The sequence below is a fragment of the Sarcophilus harrisii genome, chromosome 6 (assembly GCF_902635505.1).
Source record: "Sarcophilus harrisii chromosome 6, mSarHar1.11, whole genome shotgun sequence".
NCBI lineage: Eukaryota > Metazoa > Chordata > Mammalia > Dasyuromorphia > Dasyuridae > Sarcophilus > Sarcophilus harrisii.
This window is the reverse complement of record NC_045431.1, coordinates 162,343,531-162,370,669: the sequence shown is the minus strand read 5'-3', so window position 1 is coordinate 162,370,669 and position 27,139 is coordinate 162,343,531. Positions and strand designations below refer to the sequence as shown.

General features: G+C 34.8%; 1 protein-coding gene across 6 annotated transcripts in view; it reads left to right on the top strand.

Moving 5' to 3' along the window:
• The window catches only part of SLC4A4 (solute carrier family 4 member 4), a 382,231-nt gene that overhangs the window by 276,364 nt on the left and 78,728 nt on the right, over window positions 1-27,139 (top strand). For all 6 annotated transcript variants that reach the window (XM_031944125.1, XM_031944124.1, XM_031944128.1 and 3 more), the window contains 4 exons: window positions 4,287-4,441; window positions 5,047-5,160; window positions 6,874-7,048; window positions 26,244-26,377. In XM_031944125.1, coding sequence (XP_031799985.1) covers window positions 4,287-4,441; window positions 5,047-5,160; window positions 6,874-7,048; window positions 26,244-26,377 — 578 coding nt within the window. The remainder of the gene's footprint in view (window positions 1-4,286; window positions 4,442-5,046; window positions 5,161-6,873; window positions 7,049-26,243; window positions 26,378-27,139) is intronic.

Sequence of the window (27,139 nt, the reverse complement as noted above, 5' to 3'; positions counted from 1 at the left end):
GAGAGAACACCAAATGCAAATCGTTTTCTTGTGTAGTCAGAAGTCATTGGTTTTTTTTTGGGGGGGGGGTTTCTCACCTTCTAAGAGCCTATTACTTTTCTCATAACATCTGTACAAAAATAGTGTGAATGAATAAGAGAAATCTTAGAACAATATAGCAGTTGCTATTGAACAACATTGAGAGTTTTAGAAATGACACAGGTGTGGGAGTTGGAAATGGAATAGTCATCAAGATGTTATTCCATTGATTCTTATGTCAATCATGTTACACCCATTTCAAAGATGATAAAACTGAGACTCTGGGGATTTTAGGATCACCTAGGGAGTAGACAAGCTGCTCAAAGAGAGACAGTAGGTATTAGTAGAATGAGCCTTTGATGTGCAGTCAGTAGCTCTGTACCTTAGTTTCCCCATCTTTAAAGTGGAAGGGTTATTTCTGAGACCATTCGAACTCAATTCTCTATATTTTATAATATTACCCCACAGATGCTACTGTCATTTCTACATTCTATCCATATCACAGCCATTATCTCCTGGCTTCTCTCTGCCTAATTGCTTAGTGTCTCAGTGCTGAGTGTCTCATGGTACTGCCCACTTCCTTCTGACTACTTTGAGATTCCACTGGGTGACATCCCATTATGTCCCGTAGGTACCCTCAAAAACCAGCTGATGGCCATCTGTACAGAAACATATTTGCCTTTTGGGTTCTGTTTTTCTCTTAAGGAGGACAGATTGGCATTATTACCATTCATTTTCTTTTTATCTTTACTAAATTTTTCCATCATATAAAGACAGAAAATAGCTTTCCTGCTGAGGTGAAATATTGACATTCTGAAGAAGTTTGTGGTTTGGTCTCTTTTAATGGTTTCCTGTTTATTTGCTAGCTCTATTATTTGTTAGTCTGGGAAAGAAAAGGCTGAAAGGGTCACTTAATCCTTTGTTTCAAGAATACAGTTTCTTTAGAGTTTTAGTGCATTTTTAAGCTTCACCATCTTAACAAACAGTAAGTTCAAATTAAACCTCTACTAAGATTTTGGGGACATCCTGTATAGTCTGTGGATAACCAAAAATTGTTCTACTAAGGACTGAAAAAGTAGACTAATATAGCAGGAAGGACTTGGATGAGCTGCAAAGAATAACTCCTTGGCTACAAAGTTGTTACATAAATAAATGTGTTGCCAGTAGAAGTTATAAAATCTACTCCTTTGGAGGTCTTTATAAATGGAATTGGTAATATTATTGTTGTTGTGTAATTTCAGTCCCATCCAAATCTTCATTACCACATTTGAGTTTTTCTTGGCAAAGATACTGGCAAAGATACTTGGCAAAGATTTACCATTGCCTTCTCTAGCTCATGTGACAAATGAGGAAACTGAGGCAGTGTGAAGTGACTTACCCAGATCACATAGCTTGTTGGATCTGAATCCAGATTCGAATTCAGGTTTTAACTCCAAGCTCAGTGCTCTATTCACTGCACCACTACCTATATGCCCTTTCTGCTTACTAGATTGGTTTTAGAAATGTTTGGTTGTCATCTTGTCCATTAATAAAGCTATAATAATAGTTAATACCCCTACAGGGTTTGAAAGTTTACCATTTTTCACACGATACAAGTACTTTTATCTCCATTTTACAAAGGAAGAAACTGAAACACATAATAGTTTATGGTAAATACCCAACTAAATATTTAAACTATTATTTTAAGTTTGGGTCTCTTGATTGCCATCAGCATCCTTTCCACCACACCATATCAACCTTATTTGTTAAAATTCCATTCCTTCCTATGCTCCTAATGAGTATAAAATTTGTCTCACTGGTGGTTGCTTATTTCTGTTCTCTTTCTTGTGAACAACAATATTAGGTAATACTTGAGGCTTGGCATTATTTTCAATACAGCCTAAATTCCCTGATGACTCACTAATGATTGTCCAGTTCTTTCTATTTCAGGGATAGGATTCTTATGTATATTTCCCCTAAATCCATTTTTCATCTGGATCCTTAAGGTGTACTGTACAAATCCCTGAAGGTTAAAGGTGTGGTCTTCCTGGTTGGCCTGAATAACCCAGTTTAAGCTACTGCTGTTTCAGTCATTTCATTGTATCAGTCTGGGACCCCATTTGGGATTTTTTTGGCAAAGATACTGGAGTGCCTTGCCATTTTCTTCTCTAGATCATTTTACAGATGGGGAAACTGAGGCAAAGTCACTCAGCTAGTAAGTATCTGAAGACAATTTTAGACTTGGGAAGATAATCTTTTTTTAAAAATAACTTTTTATTTTCAAAATACATGCAAAGATTCAACATTCATGCTTGCAAAACCTTGTGTTTTTTTGCCTCCCTTCCCTCCACCTCCCCTTCCCTTGACAGCAAGGAATCCAATATAGGTTAAACATATGCAATTCTTCTATACATATTTTCGTATTTGAAGATGAATCTTCTTGACTCTAGGTCCAGCATTCCATTCACTGTAGCACTTAGCTGCCTTAACCTCTCTCCAGTGAGACAGATTTCACTCTGTTTGTAAATATAATTTAATTTATTGTCAGTTCTAGAGAGTGATCTAAGTCTGAGACTGAGGGATGCTCACTCTCATATGGCTATTTAGTGTCAGAGGCAGGATTAGAATCCATATCTTCCTGATTCCAAATTTAGGCTTCTCTCACCTCTGCCATGTCAACTGTAGTCTATGAAAATACAATTAAAACCTGACTTCTTACTACTGCAGAAACATTTATTCATGAGTTCAGAAAACAACACACTGAAGAACAAAATAAGAAAGATAAGCATTGAGCCTCTAATGAGAGTTTCTGAGTGGAAAAAAAGAGAGAGAATTTGATATTAAAAAGGCTATTCTGGTCAGCATGAAGGATAATTTATCATGGAAAGAAATTATAAGCAAGAAAACATATTAAGAAGCCTTACTAATGAGTGCCTAGAGTAGAGTGATAGCGGTAGAAGTGAAAAGAAAGGGACAGATGTAAGAAATATTGCATATACATAATGGAAAGGACTTGGCAACTAATTGACCATGGGGATGGAGAAAGGTAAGGTAAAGGTATAATTTTTAAATCTTTAAGCCTGGTAAGTGAGAGAATTATGGTAATCCCTTAGAACAGATCATTTACATAGAGAAGATAATGAGGAATTGTTTAATTAGGAGAGAATATTAGGAATGAAGGAACTTGTAAAAAGGCTATAAATTTCAGTGTTGAATACTTTGGACAGAAATAAATAGAAAATTGAAGCAGCTACATGGCACTCTGGATAGAATACTGGACCTAGAATTAGGAAGACCTGAATTCAAATTCAACCTCAGATACTTATTGTCTGTGTGCAATCACATCATTTATTTACTGAGTTAGTTTTCTCTCCATATATGTCTTTTATGTGACTCTACTTACATATCACTACCATTAGAATGTAAACTCCTATTTTCCTTAATTCACTGGAGAAAAAAATGGCAAACCACTCTAGTACATCATTGCCAAGGAAATCCCATGGAGGATCAGCATGTCATGGTCCATGAAGTCGTGAAAGAGCTGGACACAACTAAAAACAGTAACAAACAAGATATATCAGTGGGATCATGGGGAAAGCTGACAAGTTTGCAATGCTACATTGTACTTCAATTTCAGCACTGAAAAGGTCCATGATTCTATCTATGTAATCATTCTCTCTATTGACACAGAGAATGATTCCTTCCCTCATTTGTAGATGGTCTGACTAAATGCTCTGGCTGAAAAAATTTTGTGACTAATCAATCAATCAGTCAATCAAGTATTTGTAAAAATGCTTCCTTTGTGCCAGCTATTTTACTCAATATTTGCATTCCAAAGACAAAAACAGCCCTTGCTCTCAAAGAATTTACATTCTAATAGTAGTGATAACAAGAAAGTAAAATCACATAAAAATATATATATGGAGAGAAAACTAGATCGTCAAAAGGATCTGGTTTAAATTCTAATTTTGTCACTTGTTAGTTGTGTGACCTTGGTAAGTCACTTAATCTCCAAAGAATTAATTCCCTAATATGGAGGGTACTCTAGATAGTTTGTGAGTTCCCTTCCATGATCCGTGATCTGATCCCTCTACTGCTAGATACCTCTACTTTTCTGATGTAGCTTTTGAGATCTCAAGGCCTCCATCATGCAAAAGGATGAGACATCAGAAAATAAGATAAATGGACACACTCATTGGATTCTCCATTTCTACCCCCAATCCCAACCCTGACATAATATGAACTTTTAGTCTTTATCTAAAACAATACCAATCTTCTCTTCCCTACAGGTATTCCATGATATTGCCTACAAAGCAAAAGATAGGCAAGACCTGATTGCTGGAATTGATGAATTCTTGGATGAAGTCATCGTCCTTCCTCCAGGAGAATGGGATCCAACTATTAGGATAGAGCCTCCAAAAACTCTACCATCATCAGACAAAAGGTTAACATGTCAGAGAATTGGTGGGGGGTGTACTAGAATAGGGACTGGATTGACTGTTTTGTTCTGTGTTCACAAATTTTTGAGTTTGGAGTTATTTCGAGAAAATCACTTATACTTCTTGGTGTCTTGTTTTCCTCTTTTGATAAATTGAAGAGGTATGTGTTTTGGTATTTCAGAGGAAAACTGCCAATTTCTGCTTAATTGGTCTGAATCAAAGTTAGGGTCAGTTCAGAACTGTGAGAGAGTTGAGGCAGGGAGACCAATTGCAGTTTTTCACTTGTGAAATGATGAGTGCCTACAGCAGAATGGGTTGAGTATTCCATGGAAACTTTCTGAAAATCACCAGAATGGTTCACCACATGCTATATGACTATGCTACATGACTATTCTGGCCACTTGAAGCTGGCTAATTCTGGTGAAGGATGGTGCCTTCTGAAGTATGGTTCTGAGAATATTGGGAAAAGTCAATCAGCATAAGAGTTGTTTTCCCAAGGAGTTTCTAGATAGGCTCACATCTTTAATTTAACTAATGTGTGCTAGCTATATCTTTGAAGCAGATGAGTGAATGACACTAACTTCTCTTGGGCTTTCTTGGTCTTACACAGGAAAAATATGTACTCAGGTGGAGAGAATGTACAGATGAATGGAGACACCCCCCATGATGGAGGTCATGGAGGGGGAGGGCATGGGGATTGTGAAGAACTACAGCGAACAGGAAGGTGGGTAGGGGATGCAGCTGGCATTGCCTTGTTAATCCTTAGGTGGGGCTTCAGTTTGCTGTACTGTACTATCAACTGGTAAAAAATACTGCTACCTATTTATCTTGATCTTAAAAGGCTCAAATGTGAAATTATCCTGTAACCATAAAGCACCTAAACATGCAAGATTATCATATTTCATATGTACCTTTCACCCTTATCCATTTCCTTATAAAGTTACTCTCAAATCTCATGTTTTTTGTGTCCACAACATCTCTTGTGAATATCCATTCACACAATTACTGAACCAGTTCATTGTCTCTCTCACCTCATCTTCTTAATGACCGTCCATGACTCTAATCTCTTCCCATTTCAATCCACTTTCTACATCCTTGCCAAAGTTAATTTCCTAAAGCACAGAACTGACTCACACGATGTCATAAACTCCAGTAGTTCCTGATTACAAATATAAAGACATAAAGTTAGCACTGAACACTTTTTTAGCCTGATATCTATCTTTCCAATTTTCTTATGCATCTCTCCCCTCCATGCACTCTCCAGTCCAGCCATATTGTTCCATTCATCCTTTCTCATACATGATTTTCTTCCCTCATCACCTAGCCCCATATCTTTGCACTGGCTGGGTGGTGAGGGAAGATCTTTTCTAGGTTTTAGTTTGTTTGAGTTAGGCTAGGGTTGGGACTCATTATTGGTCCATCAGTGAGAAAGAAAGGAGAAAGGAGAAAGGAAGAAAGAAAAATAAAAGACAGGCAGATAGATCAACATATAAACATAAATAATTTTTGAAGTAGTTATATGCAAAGTATTAGAAATATAAATATAAGAAAATAGATGGTTTTTGGAGTTTGTTCTAATGAGGGAGACAATATATAAAAGGCAATTGGAAAATGAGGTGGGATTAAAAAGGTTCTCTCCCTGGAAAGGAAGAAGAAAAAGAGACACATATAAAATCAATATGGCCACAGCCCTCCCTGAAACATTGATCTGGGTTAAAGAGTCCTTAATCAGGGAAGAGAGCAGTACCCCATCATGAGTTTTCTCTAGGGCAGAAAGGCCCAAGGAAGTGGATAAGAAATCTGAAATATGAGTTGAGCTGGGAGTAGCAGATTGTTCCTTTCTCTTTCTCCATATTTCTGATTTAGAATTCATTCTTTATTCCAAACAAAATTTGATTGAATCTAAGTTTCATCCATTTTACCAACAGATCTTTTCTATGCTTAGTAAAAATGAATCAAATCTAATGACCAGAAAAAGAGTAGAGTAACATGTCAATTTTACTATTGCTCTACTGATCTATCAACTATAAAAAAAAATCTATACTATCTCTGAGATCCTTTACAGTGTAAATATTTTGATATTGTTTGAATCTTGGGTGGTCAAGAAAAATTTATTTTACTGATTTTAAAAGTCCATCAGGGTTCTTGACTGATGAGTCATAAGCTTGATATTTTAAAAAGTTTTGGGGTATTTTTGGATAAATATTTCAATAAAATGCATTTGTTTTGTAACAATATGGATTTTTTAAGTTTAAAAGCATTCTGAGAAGAGATCCATGGACTTGAATTGCCAAAGGGATCCATCAGACAAAAAAGACAAACCTCTGTTGTACAATGGCTGGCTGGTTTTATCTTAGTCTTTTACTTCATTTATTACTCTTTTTCTTTCTTTTATTGTAATTTATTTTATATTATTACATGTTTCCTTTCTCCCCAGGTTCTGTGGTGGACTAATTAAGGACATAAAGAGGAAAATACCATTTTTTGCCAGTGACTTTTATGATGCTTTAAATATCCAAGCTCTTTCTGCCATTCTCTTCATTTATCTGGCAACGGTCACCAATGCGATCACTTTTGGTGGACTGCTGGGGGATGCCACAGAAAACATGCAGGTGTGTAGTAATTTCTGGAGTCTACAAATAGCCAGCCCAGATTGCCTTCCTTACCCTGCCAGCTCAGTCAGGAGCAGATGGCCTCTCAGTCACTCAGCATGATTTCAGCTTTCTTTTGCTGGATCCTGTTTTTTACTTTGCTTCTGGCCTGCTGCTGCATTTCCAGCCTTCTAGTGGTACCAAAAATAGTTCCATGAATCTGCCTTGAATCATAAGTCAGGGTTGGGGAGGTGGGGGGGGAGTAAAAGGAAATGAGGAAACAACCTCTTCTTAGAGTGGGAGCATTCAGCAGTCCTGGTTTTGTACAATAGTGTTATGTGGTCCCTTTTTGCTATGGCATTCAAGTTATTTTTATGAAGAGTATATCATTCTGTGCTTATGCTATTCTTGTATTACATTATTTTAATTTTACAAATGAGGAAACTGAGTCATAGATAAATTAAGTAACTGGCCCAAGGTCATACAGAAGCTATAAGTAAAGATGGGACTATAAACTGGACTTTCTGGTGTATCAAAGAATCTTTTTTGATACTATTTACCAACCTGGACTGAAGGTAGACAACCACATTTTTAACATCCTTAAGAAAATAACATAAGAACAGAAGGAAAAATAGAATTGTGATCATATGTACTTATTAAATATGTTTGGATATCAATAACTGATTTAAAAATATTATTTGAAAAATATAAACTAAAATCTGTACAACAATGTCACAAAACCATGAGAACTATAGATTCAGATATGATAATAGTTTATTGTAATGTGTACCTGGTAGTTAAATCTATAGCAAATGAAAATTTTGTGTAGCTACTATTATTTATATTTTAAGGTTGGTATGTGCTTTAACAAATAATACAGTAGATATTATTTGAAATGTGCATATACAAACATATTTGTGTATGTGATATATATATAGTATGCTATATATATATGTGTGTGTGTATGTATATAGTATCCTTGTTAAGATTTATTTCTCTCTGTATGATGTACTAGCAAAGCATCTGAAAGGTTCCCAAAAGCCTTAGTGCCCCTTTTAGCTTCAATAATAGCTTGGCTTATTATCATTAAGACTTTAAGATACCTTTTACAGTACACTAGTAAAGATATCTTTACAAAAAGCTAATTTTTTTTGCAATAGGCACAGTATGTCCTAGAAAGTGGAGTATAAGTAGAATATTTATTACTAGCTATTATTTACAATCTGAGTCATATTTTGGATGAAATTAGCAACATTTTATTTAAGGAAAATCTGTAGCAGATTATAAAACTTAGTAAAAATGAAAGCTAGATGGGCTCTTTGAGCTCATCTCCTCTAATTCCTTCATTGGTTGATTGATTGTTGTCCTTTGCACTTGAAGGGCACTAATATGTCATCTCAGTGACATCAGGGTCAAGGCATAGTGTGTCTGTAGTTGATCAGATCAATGAGAGCTCAGAAGAGTCTAGCACAGGTTGGGCACAGTAGTCCTTATGAACACTTGGAGTGGTAACTTCCTCATACTGCCAATAAGAAAACTTGAACCATGGGAGATGTTGGGCACATACAAAGCTAGTTAGCATCAGATCCAGGGCTAACACTCAGGTCTCCTCTCCATTAGTCCAGTGATTTGGCCATCATACCATATGCACTGTAAAAAAAATGAGCTAATATATATTTCAGAAATTTCACAGGATGAATTTTTATAAAATAGAAACATAATTTATAATTACTAGAAAATTCAGAAAATATCCTAATAAGAAAGTCACTATTATCTCTTTTAAGTAGGAAAAACAAAACAAATGGATTAATTCATTTCTCCAAGATCATTGTGACTAATGTGGGCAGCTATGAACAGAATATGAAATTACTATGTAATAATAATAATAATAAAGTTTGTAAAGCACTTGATAAATACTCACATTACCCTCCCAACAACCCTGAGGGGTAGGTGCTATTATTATACCCATTTTCAGATGAAGAAACTGAGTCAATCAGAGATTAAATGATTTGCTTGGACTCACACAACTAGTTAGATGTGCTATATGTATACACTGATATAGCTAGGTGGGGCCATAGTGGATAGAGCAGCATGAATGGCATCAGAGAGATGTTCCTCAGTTCAAATCTGGCTTCAGACTCTTACTGGCTGTGCGACCCCAGGCGATCCACTTAACCCTGTTTGCCTCAGTTTCCTCATCTATAAAGTGAGCTGAGAAAGAAATGACATATCGGTATCTCTGATAAGAAAAACCCAAATGTAGTCATAAAGAATTGGACACAGATGAAAAATAACTGAAAAAATGTACCTATCTATATACACATGCATGCATATATCATTTATAATCTCTATGCTAATCAATTAAGTTAAATAGATTTTCTTGTTCATTAGCTTTATAAATAATATATTTTATTGAGGTAGTTTTTTCTTGTGTCATAATAATTTCTGAAGAGAAAAAACCCAATAAGAAACACTTTCCCCTCCAGGATATACCCACTTTATGACAAAATAATACAATAACCAAAGAAAATCTAATATAATGACCATGTTTGAAAATGAACATCACATTCTCTCCTAGTACTCCCTTATTTTTCTGCTTTGAAGAAGGAGATGCTTTATCATCTTTCGTTCAGATTGGTTTTTGGTTATTCAGAATTCAACTCTCTTTTGGTGATTACATATGTGCATGTGTATGTCCTGTGTATGTGTGTACGTATGTAGATATACACACATATATGGTATGTTTATATGTCTATATATCTACATATATGTCTACAATGTGTATATATAAAATATATGTTGTATATATTCATAGATACATATATAGTTGCAGCCTTTTTGTATATATATATTTTTGATTCTACTTATTAACTTTGTTTCATTTCACAAAAATTGCCCTGTTTTTCTGAATTCTTCTTGTTGACTTTTTTTTACTACACATTAATATTCTATTAATTCATATAAGTTTTTATCCACCTTCTTATCAGTGGTCATCTGCTTTTTTTGAAAGGCTTTTTTTTTTTTTTGGTTACCACAAAGATTACCACCATTCCAATATAGATTTCTGGCTTTTATTTCTATCTCTGACTTTCTTGGACTATATACCTACTAGTGGGATCAGTGGGCAGAAAGGCATATGGTTTAATTACTTTTCTCATATAATTTCAAATTGATGCACAGAAGAATTGGACTATCTCACAGCTTTACCAAGTAGAGTATTAATTACTACAGTAGGACACAAGGTCATTCCAACGCCAAGAAAGCAAAGCTCCCAGGCAGCCCATGATTCAGCTGTGGCAGGAGAAAGAGCCAGGAAAGCACTTGGGATTTCCCAGGAGGCCTTCTACTAATCCAAATAAAATCTGGTTAAGGTCTCTCAAGATTACACTAAAGGATCGAGCCTTTTTCAGATTTCAGACTGGGTACTAAGGACCCAGATAATGAGTCAAGACTAGAGACACCAAAAAATCTTGGCCCAACCCCAGGAATTCCTACAAAAGATGTAGCCATCCTAATAGATGAGGCCCACAAAAATCCAAGAATATGGGCAAGAACAAGGAACTAAACCCCAGTCCATGACCAAATAGAAGATGGAGAAATACTGTGCACCAAGGGAAGGATAAGAGATCAACCAGAAAAAAATATAAGTAGAACCACAGAGTAAAGAAAATCCTGGCTACTCTAGGATTATAGGAATACCTAGAGGAAATGAAACAGGAAATTCAAAATTTAATGTTCAGTGAAATGAGAGCTAGGTGGAAAAAAAGAATGACAAAGCAAATTAACAGCTTAGGACAGATGGTGGCAAATTTTACTACAGGAACTGAACTCCCTAGAAGTAAGAATGGGTCAGACATAAATCAGTGATCCACAAGACAACAATAAAATAGTAACAATTTGAAAAGAGAAAAAATCAAAGAAAAAACATGGTATTTTTTGTTTAAAAACTTATCTAGAAAATGGGTAAAGGAGAAACAATCTAAGAATCAGAGGATTAACTGAAAAATTATAAACAACAAAAATAACAAATGCCTAAGATAACATATTTCAAGAAATCCTAAGTGAAAACTGCAGAGAAGAAATCAGAGGGGAAAGTAAAAATATAAAGACTCTGTCAGTCACATCTGTAAAGAAGTAGCCAAATGAAAATTTCCAGGAACATTAGAGACAAAATCTATATGTTTTCTCTATCATCACTAAGCTTATTAGTGACATAATGGGTAATTGAGGACAATTTGTTCCAATGGCTATGAAAGCACCTAAAGCAGGAATTGTAGAGCCCTTAGAGCTTGGTTAGACATGGAAGACACCGAGGTCATCCACTGCATCCCAGACTACCACCAATTGTTTAGATTTTTGGCCAAATACGGGTCTTCAATGATCCAGGAAGAGAGAATAAGCTGACCACTTTGTGCATCTCTGTCTCTCTCAAGTCAAGTCACTGACAAATTAAGACATCATCTCATGTGCCATTGATCCTCTTAGAAAAGAAGAACAAATGAAAACAGTGCAACATGGAAATGATAACAATAAGCAGAAAAAAGTAACAAAGGGAACAAAAAGCATATGTGGGGGGAACCCCCCCCAAAACAAACTAATTCGATGCAGCTAGTGATTCAGTTCAAATGGTAATTCAGACGCTTCCTAGATAGATGAACTTGGACAAGTCACTTAACTTCTGATTGTCTGACAAAAAAGTCTACTGGTCCACTGGAGAAGGCAATGGCAAACTACTTCAGTACCTTTGCCAAGAAAATTACGTAGACAGTTGGTCCACAGGGTCACAAAGAGTCAGCCATAACTGAATGACAAAACAACAACAGAATGTTTTTTTCCCCCAGACTACATGATAGTTTATTTTTAGAATCCAAAGAAAATGATTCAAATGTATTTGAAACAATAACTTCAGCAAGGTAGCAGAATATAAGAGAAATCTACATAAAAATCATTTTTGCAGCAGGAAGAAATTAAAGAAACTCAAAATAACTATAAAATGTTTTGGAATCTATCTACTAAGATACCCATAGGAATTCTATATAACATTCTTTACAAAAACAAAGCCAGATCTAAAAATTGGAGAAATATGAATCACTCATGAATAGGTTAAGCCAATATAATAAAAATAATAACAATAATTTAATAAATAAAAATAGCAATGCTACCTAAGTTAATTTGTTTATTCAAGGCCATATCAGACTACTAAAGATTACTTAATAGATCTAGGAAAAAAATAATGAAATTCACCTGGATGAACAAAAAATTAAGAGCAGCAGGAAAGTAATGCGATAGCAATATCAGATTTCAAATTATCCTACAAAGCAGTAAACTATCTTTAAACTATCTTCTGTTGTTGTTCAGTATCCATTTGTGTCTAACTCTTTGTGACCCCATTTGGGGTTTTCTTGCTAAGTGTATTAGAATGGTTTGCTATTTTCTTCTCCAGCTTATTTTACAGAAGAGGAAATTGAGGTAAATAAGATTAAGTGACTTTCCCAGGGTCAAATATGAATTTGAATTCAGGTCTTCTTGACTTTAATCCTAGGCTTTATCCTCTGTACCACCTAGTTGTCCCACAAGTTAAAAAATAGAGAAGCCAATAAGTGGAACAGGTTGAGTATATACTATACAAAACCAAAATGAAAGTCCTATAGAGTCTATTGTTTGATAGACCAAACTATGAATGAGATAGACTCATTCATTGACTCATTCATTGACTAGAAAAGAATGTGATAAACATTAGGTATAGACAAACAACTCAGACCATAACTCTAAGTTGAGTCTCAAATGGATACATGACTTGCATTTGAAATATTACATCATAAGCAAATTAGAGGAAAAAGGAAAAAAAATGTCTTTTGCAACTACTACTGGAAGAAGAGTTCGTGACTATGTAAATGACAGAAAGTATCCCAGAGGATAAAATAGAAAAAGAAAAGATTTAAAAATGGTAACAATGAAAAAAGGATAAAAAAGAATAAAATTGGAAAAAAAAAGTTCTTGCAGTTAAAATTAGAAGAGAAATAGCTAAGTGGAAAAGTTCTTTGTAGTAAGTTTCCCTGATAAAGATCTGATGACCAAGGTATATAATTAGTTATCTCAAATGTATAAAAATTAAAGCTGATCTCCAATAGATAGAAGATATGAACAGATAACTTTCAAAGGAAGAAATCCAAGTTGTTAAAAACCATGTAAGTACTTCAAATCACTAATAATTATGAAAATGAAAAAATGAAGCAAGTCTGAGTGAGGTTCTTTTACAGGTCCATCTGGTAGAAGAGATTCTTGTTCATGTTAGAACAAATAACATCTGATGTTGCTTTCAGTTCAGAAATTTTGTGATTTGGTTTTATAGCTTCTTCTGTTCTCTATTTTTGTAGTTACTAGCTAAAACTTTATAGGCTATTATATTTATCAATTCATCTTATTGAATCCCACCCATATTTTTAGCACTAAATAAATTGATATAAAAACTTTATTATAATTTTACTTTGAAATAAAAAATTTCATCCTATTTTTTTTTGCCTTGTGGTAAAAATTAATGAATTGTGTCATTCTATAACTATAACTTGGTCTTTCAAGACAGTTAATTGACTTTGCTGGGGTTCAGATTTGAACTCAGATCTCCCTGACTCCAGATATAGTGTTTTGGCTACTTTGCCCACTTAAGATTGCCAGAAGACATCAGCAGGATATATTTCAGTTAATGTTAAATACATTGTATATTTTAAAAGTATGTAAAAATTGTTAAAAAAAATTGTACTTCTAGGTATAATATCATTTTTCTATTTTATTCATTTATATTTAAGCTCAGAATAAAAATAAATTAAAAAATTAACTTTTATTAATCAAGAATAAAGGTAGGGATCAAAAAATGTCATATAGAATATAACAATTTTCCTGACCCATTAAAAAAAACGAGGATTTGAAAGGCGAGAGGGAGGAAGAAGTACTTTCTTGTCATAGGAAACAGTCTTGAAGCCCCATAGATGGGAAACAGATTGTTGTATATGGGAAACAAGGAGTAGACTAGTTTGGTTACACAATGAATGTAGGTTTGAATAGGAGAACGTAGAACTATGCTTTAGTCATCATAGATAATATTTATATATTACTTTAAAAAATCTTGCACACTGATTTATTACTAAAAGGTACAATTATAGGACTGAACCAAGTGTTAACCGATACTGCCAGAAGGAGTCTAGAAAGTGTTGCTAAAGATTATGAAATCTTGGGCAAGAAACTAACAACCTTTAGGGCACAAATAGTATTCTCATTACTGCTGTTGATCAAAAGTATGGAAGGTTTTCAAAGAAAAAGGCAGATTTGGGAAATGAGCTTCATGTTATGGAAATGTTATCTTAAAATGGGCTTTCCATTTCTGTACCATAGTTTAAAATCTAGGAATAATGACATGCTCCAGACTAGACAGGGAATGCACTTAGCAGAAGCCAATAGATTAAGTACCTTGTTAATGGGGCTGTAAACTGAAGGGAAAGGGAAAAGGAAAAAAATCTTGCTATCTGCCTTTTAACTCGGTATCTATGAAGCTAAATTCTATAGCTATTTAGTCATTAAGCATTTATTAAGTGCCTACAGTATGCCAAGGATAGTGCTAAATACTAGAGATCCAAAGAAAGACAAAAAGGCATTTTCTACTGTCAAGAAGCTCATTGTCTAATTTGGCCAACTATACAAATTATATATGTACTGAATATACTGAAGCTAAACAAGAAGAGAATCAGGAAAGTCTTCTTCCAAGTAGAAATTAGGAATTCAGCTGGAACTTAAAGGAAGCCAGGGACAACCATAATGTAGAAAAGAGAAAATTCAGGAAATTCATAGGAGAAATTCTTTCTAGGAAAGAAACCAGCAATAAAATCTGTGTCCTCAAATTTATGCCCAAAGATGCAAAATACAGGTCAATTAACTAGGTAAATCCAACACCCAGAAGCAAATTTGAAACCATAGATGTCTGTGAGACTTCATGGGAGGTGACCCCATAACTAAAATTATGGCTCTAGAATATTTATACAATATTAAAAAGACATGGGAGATATAAAATAGAAGGGATAATTGGAAAGAACCAAACCAATTTAATCCTCACAAACTATTGGTGCTATAGACATTTTAATTTTATAAATGAGGAAACAAAATCAGAGAGATTGAGTAGCTGTTCTATCTTCATAGAAACAATGAGTGTCTGAGTTGAGATTCTTACTGAAGTGTTCTATATTTCAAAGCTAGCATGCTATACACTATACTGGGAATAGTTTAGTTTATAACGTGGATTTTTGGGGAGCAAATGTCAGAGGGCTTAAATAAATGATAGGATCTTTTGGGATTCTCTCATTTCACAAATGAAAGTTCTGTGGGATACTTCAGTTTGAGAAGGATGCAAATCTGTCTTTCTGTCTGTCCGTCTGTCTCTGTTCACTTGACTTGTAAGTGTTAAGTGTCTGAAACTAGATTTGAACTCAGGTCCTCTGGATTTGAACCCAGGACCTTCTGATCCCAGGTTCAGCGCTTTTTTCACTGAGCCATCTAGCTGTCCCCACAAATTCTTAAGAATAAATTTTGAAGACACAAAGAAAAATCATTTAAATGAAAATATTGGGGGAGGGAATTGTCCAAGGGGTACCCACATGAGATGGAAACATGTAAAGAATGTTTGTCTCTGATGCTTTCTGGTTTTTCTTAAGAAGGCACAGTAGACAGAGCGCTAGACTTGTTGATTCCTGGCAAAATACTAAAGTGGTATTTGAAATTTGAAATTTAGCAAATTAACCAGCATGGCTCCATCATCAAAAATGGCTCCTGATCAATTCCTTTTATTTAATTTTTTGGACAATGTTGCAAGATGGATATACAAATTTACTGGTTTACTTAGATATAAGTTCTCTGTTTCCGCTGGGTAAAAAATCTTTTATTTACTCTCCTAACAAATTTCCTGATGCCTTTCAAAGCAACCTGCCATAATGGAAATAAAATAAGACCTAAATTTTTTTAAAATCGACTAGTAAAAATATTCCTACCAGAGTTAAATTGTTAATCATTGCTTCCTTTCCCATTAAACTAACTTGCCAGAAGTATAAGGGTGTAATGATTTCTAATTCACAAATGAGGAACTTGAGAGGAATAGGACGAGTAAACAAACAGAATAACTAGTATAGGCCTGGGAAGGAGATAATGCTTTAACACCTAGCTGTTTTGAGGCTGATAGAACTAGTAACTTTGACTTTTTTTTTTTTTTTTTTTTTTTTGCCTTTCTTTGTATCCCCAGAGCTTAGTACAGTGCCTGGCATAAAGTACCTGCTTAATAAATAAATGGCAGATCATTAACTGGAGCTATTGGTTGGATCATGTGACTTTCAATCAATAAACATTACTTAAATGTTTATTACACTATAATATATATGCAATTATGTATATAATACACACACATATTTTATATATATGCATGCCAGGGACTGAGATCAGAAAGACAAAAAATCAGAAAGACAGTCCCTGTCTTTCACTTGAGAGATACAGTACATTCACAGGTAAGTACTAACACAGGATATTTTATAAAAGAAATAGTAACTTGGAGGATGATGATATAGTATTAAAAACTAGGGGAATCAAGAAAGATCTCTCTCTTTCTTTCTTCTTCCTCCTCTTTCCCTATTTGTCTCTCAAGTACATGCTCCTTACTTAATGTTGAAAATTTAATGTTTATTCTGACTTTAGCAAAGAACATATAAAAACAAGTATTTCTGTATATAAAATAGAATAGAAAAAGAGATTGTATGTAAAAGTCTATATGTACTCACCAAGAAGTCATTTCTGGCAGTTAAGGAAGAGAGACATTTGTGGAAGTGACTTGGTCCAGTGAAAGTATGATAGCTTTAGGAGATAGTATGATGTTTATAGATGTTTATAGAAAACAGGGAAAGAAGCAGTGATAAGATGTTTGAAGATGCAAGAATCTGAAATAAACACAAGGCCAGGGTGCAAGAATAATGTATAGTTGAAGGTGAGGAGTTCATAGGATTGAACATAAATCTGGACTTGGAAGGTCCGGAGGTTATAGTTCAATCCTCTTATTTTCAAGGGGGGAAATTGAGGCTCCTGAAAATTAAGGAAGTTATCCAATGTTATACAGCATAGAGAAGATTCAAACCCATGTCCTCTGACTCCATATCAAGTGATCTTTCCACTGTTTATCCCACTGTGTTGCTCAAGGTTTTTTCCAGTTGCCCAGAGGTACTGGAATAGTGAAGGAAGTTGGTAGGAATGATTTCTTTAATGTTTTAAATCATCACAGGTCAAGGCTCATGAATGGTCTCTCTTCCCCCCTCCCCATACTAGGTTGCCTTTTCCCAGTGTTTATTGTTGTTATTTGTCCTTTATTCTTGAAGAGGACCCTGAAATCAATGAGAGATGAGCCATGACTTGCAAGTGAGTTGGATGTAAGTGAGAGTGGGCTGTGCACTTTCTCCTCTGGAGCCATCTGGGTCCAGTGGCAAGATATAAACCAGAATGACTGGAGATAGCCCCAGATGCAGTGAGAGACTTTAGCCTTTTAAGCTAGAGTTATTAACAGGTCTTATTTTGAGTGAGGCAATGCCCAATCAGTGGTTAAGGCTTGGTAAGAAATGAAACAGAGAATGGCTTCTTTTACCTAGTTAAAAATTACCAATCTGGGAGGGGAAGACCTTCAGAGTTTCTGGTCAAAACAGAAACAATTGCTATTTACCTTCACTCTGAGCCAATTAGGGTCTCAAAAGTGACAAAGTAGGACTTGGCCTGGGACCTATTGTTGACCAGTCAATGAAAGCTAGAGTGATTTGGGTTTAAGGCATGTTTCTTAAGAAAGAAATCTAGGTCTCAAACTCCAAGATCTTGGGAGTTTTCAGAGGTCAAAATTGTATTCCTTTGGGCAGAGTATGAACAGGTGAAGGTATGATAATCTATGGAGACAGAGGGAAGGAAGGGAAAGAAGAAAGAGAAAAGAGGGAAGAAAAGAAGGAAGGGAGGAAACAGAGAGAGAAGAAGAAGAGAGGAAGAGGGGAGGGAGGAAAAAAAGAAAGAAGAGAGAGGGAGAGGAGAGAAAGAGGGGAAGGAGGAAGAAAGGAAAGAAGAAGGGAGGAAGGAAGAGAAGGGGGAAAGGAAGGAGAGAAAGGGGAGAAGGAAGAAGGAAGGAAGGAAGAAAGAAAGAGGATGGAAGGAGGAAAGGAAGAAGGAAGAGAGAAGGGAAGGGAAAGGAAGGAAGAAGGAAGGAAGACAGAAAGAGGAAGGAAGGAAGGAAGAAAAGAAAGGAAGGAAGGAATAAAGAAAAAAGGAAGGAAGAAAGAGAGAAGGGAGAGAGGAAGGAAAGAAAAAAGAAAGGAGAGGAAGGGAGGAAAAGAAGGAAAGGAAGAAAGAAAAAAAATGGAGGGAGGAAAGAAAGAAAGAAGGGATGAAGGAAGTAAGAAGGAAGGAAAGATAGAAAAAAATGAAGAAGACTGTTACTCAGCTGGCCAGTTCTAGTTGGATTCATAGAAATGGCTGTTTATCTTTAGTGCCAGAAAAGGACCATGACATTCAGGAGATGATTCCATAACACGCAAGTGAATTAGATTTCAGTGAGGGAGGGCTGAGCAAAGTCACCTGCCTCACTTTCTTCTCACAAGTCATTTGGGTGCAATAGCCTCCTACAAACTTTGTCATGTTGTAACCAGCAGAATGTTGTCCCAGAACCCTAGAGCACTGGAAATTTAGAAATCTGAGTACAACTACTATCAAGAGATTCTTGTTCTTCACAGCATGAATTAAGTCAGTCTGGTCTTCCAAGAATGACTGATTCCATTTATCTGAAATCAACTAGATTTCATGTGCTGACTTATAGCTGCAAGCGATCTCTAGTACTAGGATTCTTATCCTGGGGTCTGTATACTATTATATATATTAATATATTAGTATATATTATTATATATTAATATATTATTAATATATAATATATATAAATATATAATATATACTAATATATATATATATATTAGTATTTATAAACCTATTTATTTTATTTCATTCATTTAAAATATTCTTAGAAGGGGTCCCTAAGTTTCAACAAACTGCAAAATGATTCTATAACACATACAAAACATTAAGAACCCTTTGGCAAGATATGATTTTGAAAATCACCTTTTTCTAGGGAAGTGGATTGCAGAGTCCAAGGATTCCACCAATAGAGCAGAATCAGAAATAATAGGCATACAATGCAAAGGGACAAATTAAGGCTTTATCAATTAGATTTTAACAATTCCTAACAATTAGAGCTCCCCCAGAGTATTAGTGTAGTGTCTTTTCCACCATCATTGGTCAAATCAGCAAGCATTTCTTAAATACTTCCTGTGTGCCAGTACTGATTGAGTGTGCAATGTGCTGGAGTGTTGGTCTTTAAGTAAAGGCTGGGTGGCCATTTATTGGGTGTTGTTCTGGGGATGCTTATTCAGGCACAAATTGGAGTAGATGGTCTCTGAAGTGCTTTCTGACTCTTAGATAATGTGATTACACAATCATATCACTCTGCTGTGATTGAAAAGACATGAATTTTCCCCTTCCTTATCATTAGGCCATTCTTCAAATTCTCCCTTTTCTTATTCCACAATCCCAAGAAATGTTTTCTTTTTTACACACTAAATTGCAGAGCTTTTTCAGCTGTACAAGAGGTCCAGTGACATAGGATACTAAGCTAGCCTTGAAACCAGCTGCATTCAAATCTTGCCTCAGTCACTGATTGTGAAACTTTGAGCAAGGTCTTTAACCTCTTAATGCCTTAGACAATTCTGTAAGACTCTAAATTGCCAAGTAGGTACCAATATGCATTTCCATAAGAGAGTTTCCTTATCTGGGAGTTCTGTCTATCAATAATTCCCCATCCTGTTCCATATTATGTCTTATCCCAGCTGGAAGATTTTGAGCCAAAGACAGTCCAGGGGCAGATACCTAAGATCTAGTCAATTTCTTTGTTATGATACATAACTTATATCAAAAAACCCCAAATGTCAAATATTACCTTTAAACCTTATTCCAAAGGCTTTGTTTTTGTTCTTCACAAAAAGATGCCTTTCTGAAATATTTTAGAGAATATGAAAAAGAACAATGTTTTCAAGCACTTTAAATTTATGTTATTGGTGAATGCCAGTTGGGACATTAAGTAAGCGAAGAGAACAATTTTTCTTTTTTCTATAGGATTAATTATCCTTTAGTTCAATTTAATAAATATTGATTCACATCGGCATAAATTTTTATTAAAAATGCAGAAACTTTTTTGATTTTTGAGTGAGATGGTGTTTATAAGTCCTAACAATACATTTTAAAGGAACTGTTCAATTCATGGTAAAATATATTTGGAGGTTCTATTTTTATGTTATTGTCTCTGCCTGGGCATTATTCCATCATCTCTTTTTCACTGGTGATATTTCTTTTTTTAACTGCTCACACAATTTGTCCCTAAAAGACATTTTTACAGAACTTGTCTGAAGTATTGTATCTGCGAACAAGGATTACAACCATTCCTTAGGTTTTCCTCTAACTGCATTACAAATTAAATGATTTGTTTCTGAGCACCAACTAGAATTTCTCCTCAAGGTGGGATTATGTAGCATCATCTTAATTTAGACACCAGCATTTAGTTATCATTTTTTTTCCAAGTCACTGATTTTCTATGGAAACTACTAACCCTGGTTTAGACAGGTAGAAACAGGCAAGCTATTTTAGGATCAAAATACTGGGTTCTTAGTTACTTAGCCCTTGGTGCCTTTATTTCTCATCTTAAAGTCCACTTTCTGCATGAAGCTTTTCTTGGTCCCCTTTCAGATGATCTTCCATTTATATTGCATGTATCTAATTAAGTGGGGGGATCCAAGTGGCTCAATAGATAGAGCTCCTTCAGATACTTGCTAGATGTGTGATCCTGTGTAAGTAAAAAAACCCTATTTACCTCAGTTTCCTCATTTGTCAAATGAGCTAGAGAAGGAAATGAAAAACCATTTCTGTATCTTTGCAAAGAAAATCCCAAAGAAGAGTCAGACATTATGTTGAAATGACTGGACAGCAACATCTAATTAAGTTCTTGTGTTACCAATAGACTATAATAAGTTCATTTAGAAGGTAAGCTTTTTTTTCCTTGCTTTTCTTTGTGCCCCCAGTGTTTAACATTGTACATAGGAGGTGCTTAATAAATGTTTGTTGACATTCATTTTTTCCCATGACTAACAGTTTGCTTTATTCCACTTGGCAGAAGTTAAGCTTTTTTAGGCATACAGTTCTGTTGGGGAAAACTTCTCCAATGTTCCTCATTTAAAAATCACACATTTGAAAAATTCTTCTTTCACTCTGTTGAACTAATCCACAACTGTCACCTTTAATTATCTTGATAATTCACAATATGATAGATGATCCTAAAATCATTTGTCTTGGCCTTAGAAGGTGTTTTATTACTTGCATGTGAACATCAGTCCAACTGCTTTTCTGGACTAGATAGGAAACCGCAGTCTCCAGGCCAAATTCATCTCCCAAGTCACCTCCTTCATGACCAGCATGTGGGATGGATATCACCTTTCATCCAGGTTTGATGGACAGGCCACTTCTTTCTTTAAGCTTGGCTCACATACCCTCAGGGAGAGGTTTAATTTCTTTAGCTTTAAAGGCATCCTTCCTCTTCCAGTTTCAGCCAGAGATAATTAGAACATTGAACTTGGAGGCAAGTTGGAGCTGTCTCAGACACTAACTAGCTGACTGATTTTGCTTCAGTTTCTTCATCTGTAAAATGAGGGATTTGGACTCCATTGCCATCAAGATCCTTTCTACCTTTAAATCTATGATCATAAATTTTCTGCTCTCTTTGTACCTAAACTTTGTAGCACAGAGCGTGACACATGTTGTTACTGTTATTCAGTCATTTTTCCAGTTGTATCTGAGTCTTTGTGATCCTAGTTGGTTTTGGGGGGGCAAGAAAACTGGAGAGTTTTGCCATGTTCTTCTCCACAGCATTTTACAGGTGAAAATTGAGGTAAACTGGGTTAAATGACTTGCCCAGATTCACACAGATAGTGTCTGAGGCTGGATTTGAACTCTATCTCCTGTTTCACCTAGCTTCTAGCTATAGTAAGTGTTTACTAAGTGTTTATTGACTGACAATGATCTTGGGGCCAAGTGGTGAATTGGATTATATATATATGGATGTCAAAATTATGATCTCCCAGGGAAAGTTATCAGAGATAAGAGCACTGACATTTTTCTAGGTGAGTGAAAAAGAATTGAGTATGCAAGTAAACACTTCATCTGATTAACCCGCTTTAGAAAAATCTAATGTTAATTGTGTTCATTGGGTTTGAGAGCTCTTGAGAGAAGATAGAAGATGGCTTAAATTATTCAGCTATTAACTCAGTTTCTCATTTAATTTTGTTTTCATATGCCTGTTGACCAATGTAAAAGGGTATTTTTCTTTCTTTCTTTCTTTCTTTCTTTCTTTCTTTCTTTCTTTCTTTCTTTCTTTCTTTCTTTCTTTCTTTCTTTCTTTCTTTCTTTCTTTCTTTCTTTCTTTCTTTCTTTCTTTTTTTTTTCTAATTTGACATGCTCCAAACTGATCTAAGAACTCATTCAGGTAATTTACAAAATTTTTATTATTTGGATCTGGCCATTTCTGAAAAGGTCAAATTCTTCCTGGTCAAACTTTTGGGTCAGAGATTAATCTAAAGAAATTTCAGGATCAATTAGGTGGCTTAGTTGATTGAGCACCAGCCCTGAAGTCAGGAGGATCTGAGTTCACGTTTGACCTCAGACACTTAATACTTCCTAGCTGTGTGATCCTGGGCAAGTCACTTGACCCCAATTGCCTCAGCAAAAAGGAAAAAAAAAAGTTTCCTTCTATTATTCAACATTCTACATAATCATCTTTGACTAAAAACATTAACTAAATTTTTAACTAAATTAACTAAAATTTAACTAAGATTAACTAAAAAAAATTCTTGTTTAATGATTAGAAATATTTCAGCAATTAAAAAGAAATATAGATTTGAAATAAATGAGATGTTTTCCATTTTTTTGTTTTAATATTCCCCAGCTTTTGGTTTTCTATGCTTGATTATTATCAATCAGCCAGTCAACCAACACATAATTATTAAGCTTCTGTTAAGTAGAGACAGAAAGATGAGGAAAGAAAGAATCCCTTACATTCTAATGGCAAAAATGGGTTTTGGCCCAGTGGAAAACAATAAAAGAAATAGTCTACTTTTTCATTGGAAGAACAAGAGCATGTCCTCTCTCTTCCCTCTGATGCTCTCCTGCCTTCTCCTCTCCAAATAACAACTTGAATTTTTACTCTATAGTTACATTTACCAACTCAAATAAGAAAAGCATTCAGTAGCAAAAAATTAAAATAATAATTCAGATAAAAAATTTCTGTTTCCAATGTTATATGAATGCTCCTAGCTCATTAAAGTTTAAACTATCATGCTCAAGTTTTTCCATGGCTTTCTCTCTCATATAAGATAGCTAGGTGATGTCATAGTGCATAGAATGCTCAGCTTTCAGTTAGGAAGGTATACTCCTGAGTTCAAATCCATCCTCAGATCCTTACTAGCTATGTGGCCCTAAGCAAGTCACTCAACCTGTTTACCTCAGTTTCCTCATCTGTAAAATGAGCTGCAGAAGGAAACGGCAAACTGCTCTAGTATGTTTGATAAGAACTCACAAAAATCAGATTTGAGTAAAAGACTCCATAATACATCTCTCATATATTTTGTACAACTGATGAAAGAGATTCAGGTTGCTTCCAATGCAGATTTTACTTAAGTTTCTGCTAACACTCCTTTTGCCATAGAATGATTTCTATTCTCCCTATCTTCCTTTTTTCTGGACCACAGGCATGTGTGTCCAGGCTGGCTTTCACGTTTGTTTCAGAGGCCAAGTTAAACTTCTTATTTAACTATGGGTAACACATTATGATATTCCAAATAAACTTGAGGATTTTTTTTGTGTTTTCAATTCTGTAAAATGTGATGAGTCAATAAAATACACTCCAGTTAATTCAAGATGTCTAGAAATACAAGGATTAAAGAGAGGGTCTTAATTAAGAAATGCTTCCTGTACCCACTTTGTTTGAGACCACCATTGGACCAACTCCAGATGATGTAGAAGAGAATTTTAATCAGATTTGCACAGGGCATGAATTAGAAGATAAAAGACTAGAATAATTCTTGGGTCTTTTTTTGGGGGGGGGGTGAGATAATATTGATTATTCTTAGTCCTCCCCTTTCTCCTCTGGAATTTTAACTCCCTTTCCTTCTCTCATATGAAATAAGAGGAAAGAGAGCATGGGGTAGTGAGTTGGATGATAGGAAGAGTTATACCAGTTCTTCAGTTTTATCTATTCAAAGGAAGTAGAATGAAATTAAAGTCTTATAAAAATAACACAGGGCCATGTTCCTCCTTTTCCAACACACCCCAAACCATTGGTCTGCATAATATCAGCCTATCCAAAATCTGAAATCTTTTAGAGAGATTTACTCCAGTAAGGTGTAGAATTGTCTTTTTGATTTATGGTTACTTAAAATAACTAGCTCCATAGTGATCTCTGTCCTCTCTCACTGTATCATTGTATGTATCCCAATATAGGGAGCCAGAAAAAAAGATTCTTATTTTTTCAGTTTATAAATAGTTTGAACCTCTCTTTACAGTTAAGCTAACAATGCTTCCTTGCATGAGAATATTTTAAAATTTCTGCAATGTACTTTGAAACTCAACATGTCAAAATGTGTTGAAGAAATGTAGGTTATATAAAAACAAAAAGATAGCAAGAAACTTTTATTTTAATAACAATCACTAGCATTTGGGAGCAGCTAGGTAACAAAGTGGATAGAGCATTGGATTTGGAATCAAGGACACTCATCTTCCTGATTTCAAATCTGGCCTCAGATTCCCAGGATGACCCTGATTAAGTAATTTAACCCTGTTTACCTCGGTTTCCTCATCTGTCAAGTGAGCTGGTGAAGGAAATGGCAAACCGCCCCAGTATCTTTGCCAAGAAAACCCGAAATGGGTTCATGAAGAGTTGAACACTATTGAAAAGACGACTGAACAACACCAAAAAAAGTCCCCCGAAAAACAAAACTAGCATTTCTGTAGTCCTTTCATGTACTTAACAACAGCCATAGGAAGTAGGTGCTCTTATTATATCCATTTTGCAGATATAAAACTGAGGTAGACATAAATTAAGGGATTTACTTAGGGTCATGCAACTAGTAATGATCTGGAATAAGATTTAAAAATTATATTTTCATGACTTCTAGACCCAGAATTCTATCCCCTATTCCTTGTTGTTTGTCCTTCATTCTTGAGGAGGAATATGACATTGGAAAGATGATTATGACTTGCAAGTGAATTGTATTTGTGAGCCAGGGCTGAACTTTTCTAAGGAACCCTGAAAGCATTTCCCAAATCATTACCAATAGAAGAGGAAATAGAGCATTTTCTGAAGGAAAAAGTACTATTTTTTAAAAATCTGCATTTTATATGTTTACATATATTAGATTAACATTTATTTTAACATGTATAATATATATTGGATTACTTGCCATCTAGGGAAGGGGGTGGGGAGGAAGGATGGAAAATTTGGAGCACAAAGTTTTGCAAGGGTCAATGTTAAAAAATTATCCATGCATATGTTTTGAAAATGAAAAGCTTAAAAATTAATATATCAAAAAAATCTGCATGTTAATTATTATGAGATTTAGGTTTCAGGTATTGTTTTATTACTGAGTAGCTAAGATCCTAGTCCTTCTCTGTAAAATTAGAAGATTGGGTTAAAATGACTTCTAGAGTCTATTATTTTGTATCTCTGTTGATGATAGGCTTTTAATGGTCCCAGTATTACTCATATCTACTATGAAATGCAGTCAGTTCTCAATTAGTATGAACAATGAATCCCTATATTCAAATTAACCTTATCCAAAGTTATAATTATGTAAACTATGGTCATTAGCTTCATGCTCAGGGCAATATGCAACACAAACTCAAATAATGCAACCATTTGATGGAAGTTGATAGTTGTACTAACTGGGACCATTTGTTTCTGTTTGGTTTTTGATTTATGGCGCACAAAGTCTTCACACAATGTATTTTTCAATGATTGCTCCCAAATACCTAATATCATAAGGTAGATCAGTTAATGCCTGTGTTCTGTCTGTACTAGGGCGTGTTGGAGAGCTTCCTGGGCACGGCTGTCTCTGGAGCCATCTTTTGTCTTTTTGCTGGCCAACCGCTCACTATCCTGAGCAGCACAGGACCTGTCCTCGTCTTTGAAAGGCTCTTATTCAATTTCAGCAAGTATGTATATCTGAGTATTTCCATTTGTTCACATTCACATACATGCAAAATTGAAAGGGTTTAATTAATTTCCATTCTGGAAAAACCAAAGAAAACCTAGCCCTTTAAGAAAAAAAATGAAAATGAAAACAACTTTAAAACTTCATTGGAATCACAAATACATAATTCTGCACATGCTAAATGAGATTAAAATCATTAGCCATAACTCAAGGGGTAACATTTAATCCAAAAGTAAATACATTGGAGAAAGGAGGAACAGAATCCCCTCTTGTGACTTCTGACTTCTTTTATTATTCATAGAATGAGAAGGTCTTAAATTTTTTTTTAATTTTTAAAATTTATTTTATTTTTTATATGTGGATAAAATAAGCATTTCCATAACAGTAGAATAAAAAGAAAAGATGATTGCACATGAAACTGTAATTTTTTATGTACAATTTGTTATTCCTTTTTTTATTTATTTGGAGGAAGTCCTACTCTAAGAGTGAAATATTTTCACTAATTATAATACAGAATATGAATATTGTCAGTTGATCTAGATTCCAGTCCCTGTTCTTTTATTTCTTAGCTTTATCACCTTAGGTATGTTTATAGCTTCTTCCTCTCATCAAATAAGTGACTGATTTATAGAGCAATTTACAAATTCCCTCTAGGAATTTGTCTTTAATATTTGTGCAAAACCTCATTACTTTTTCATTGAGAAGGTAATAAAACCTGAGTACTGCACTGTTCGTTTTTATTATTGCTAGATAAAATAATGGG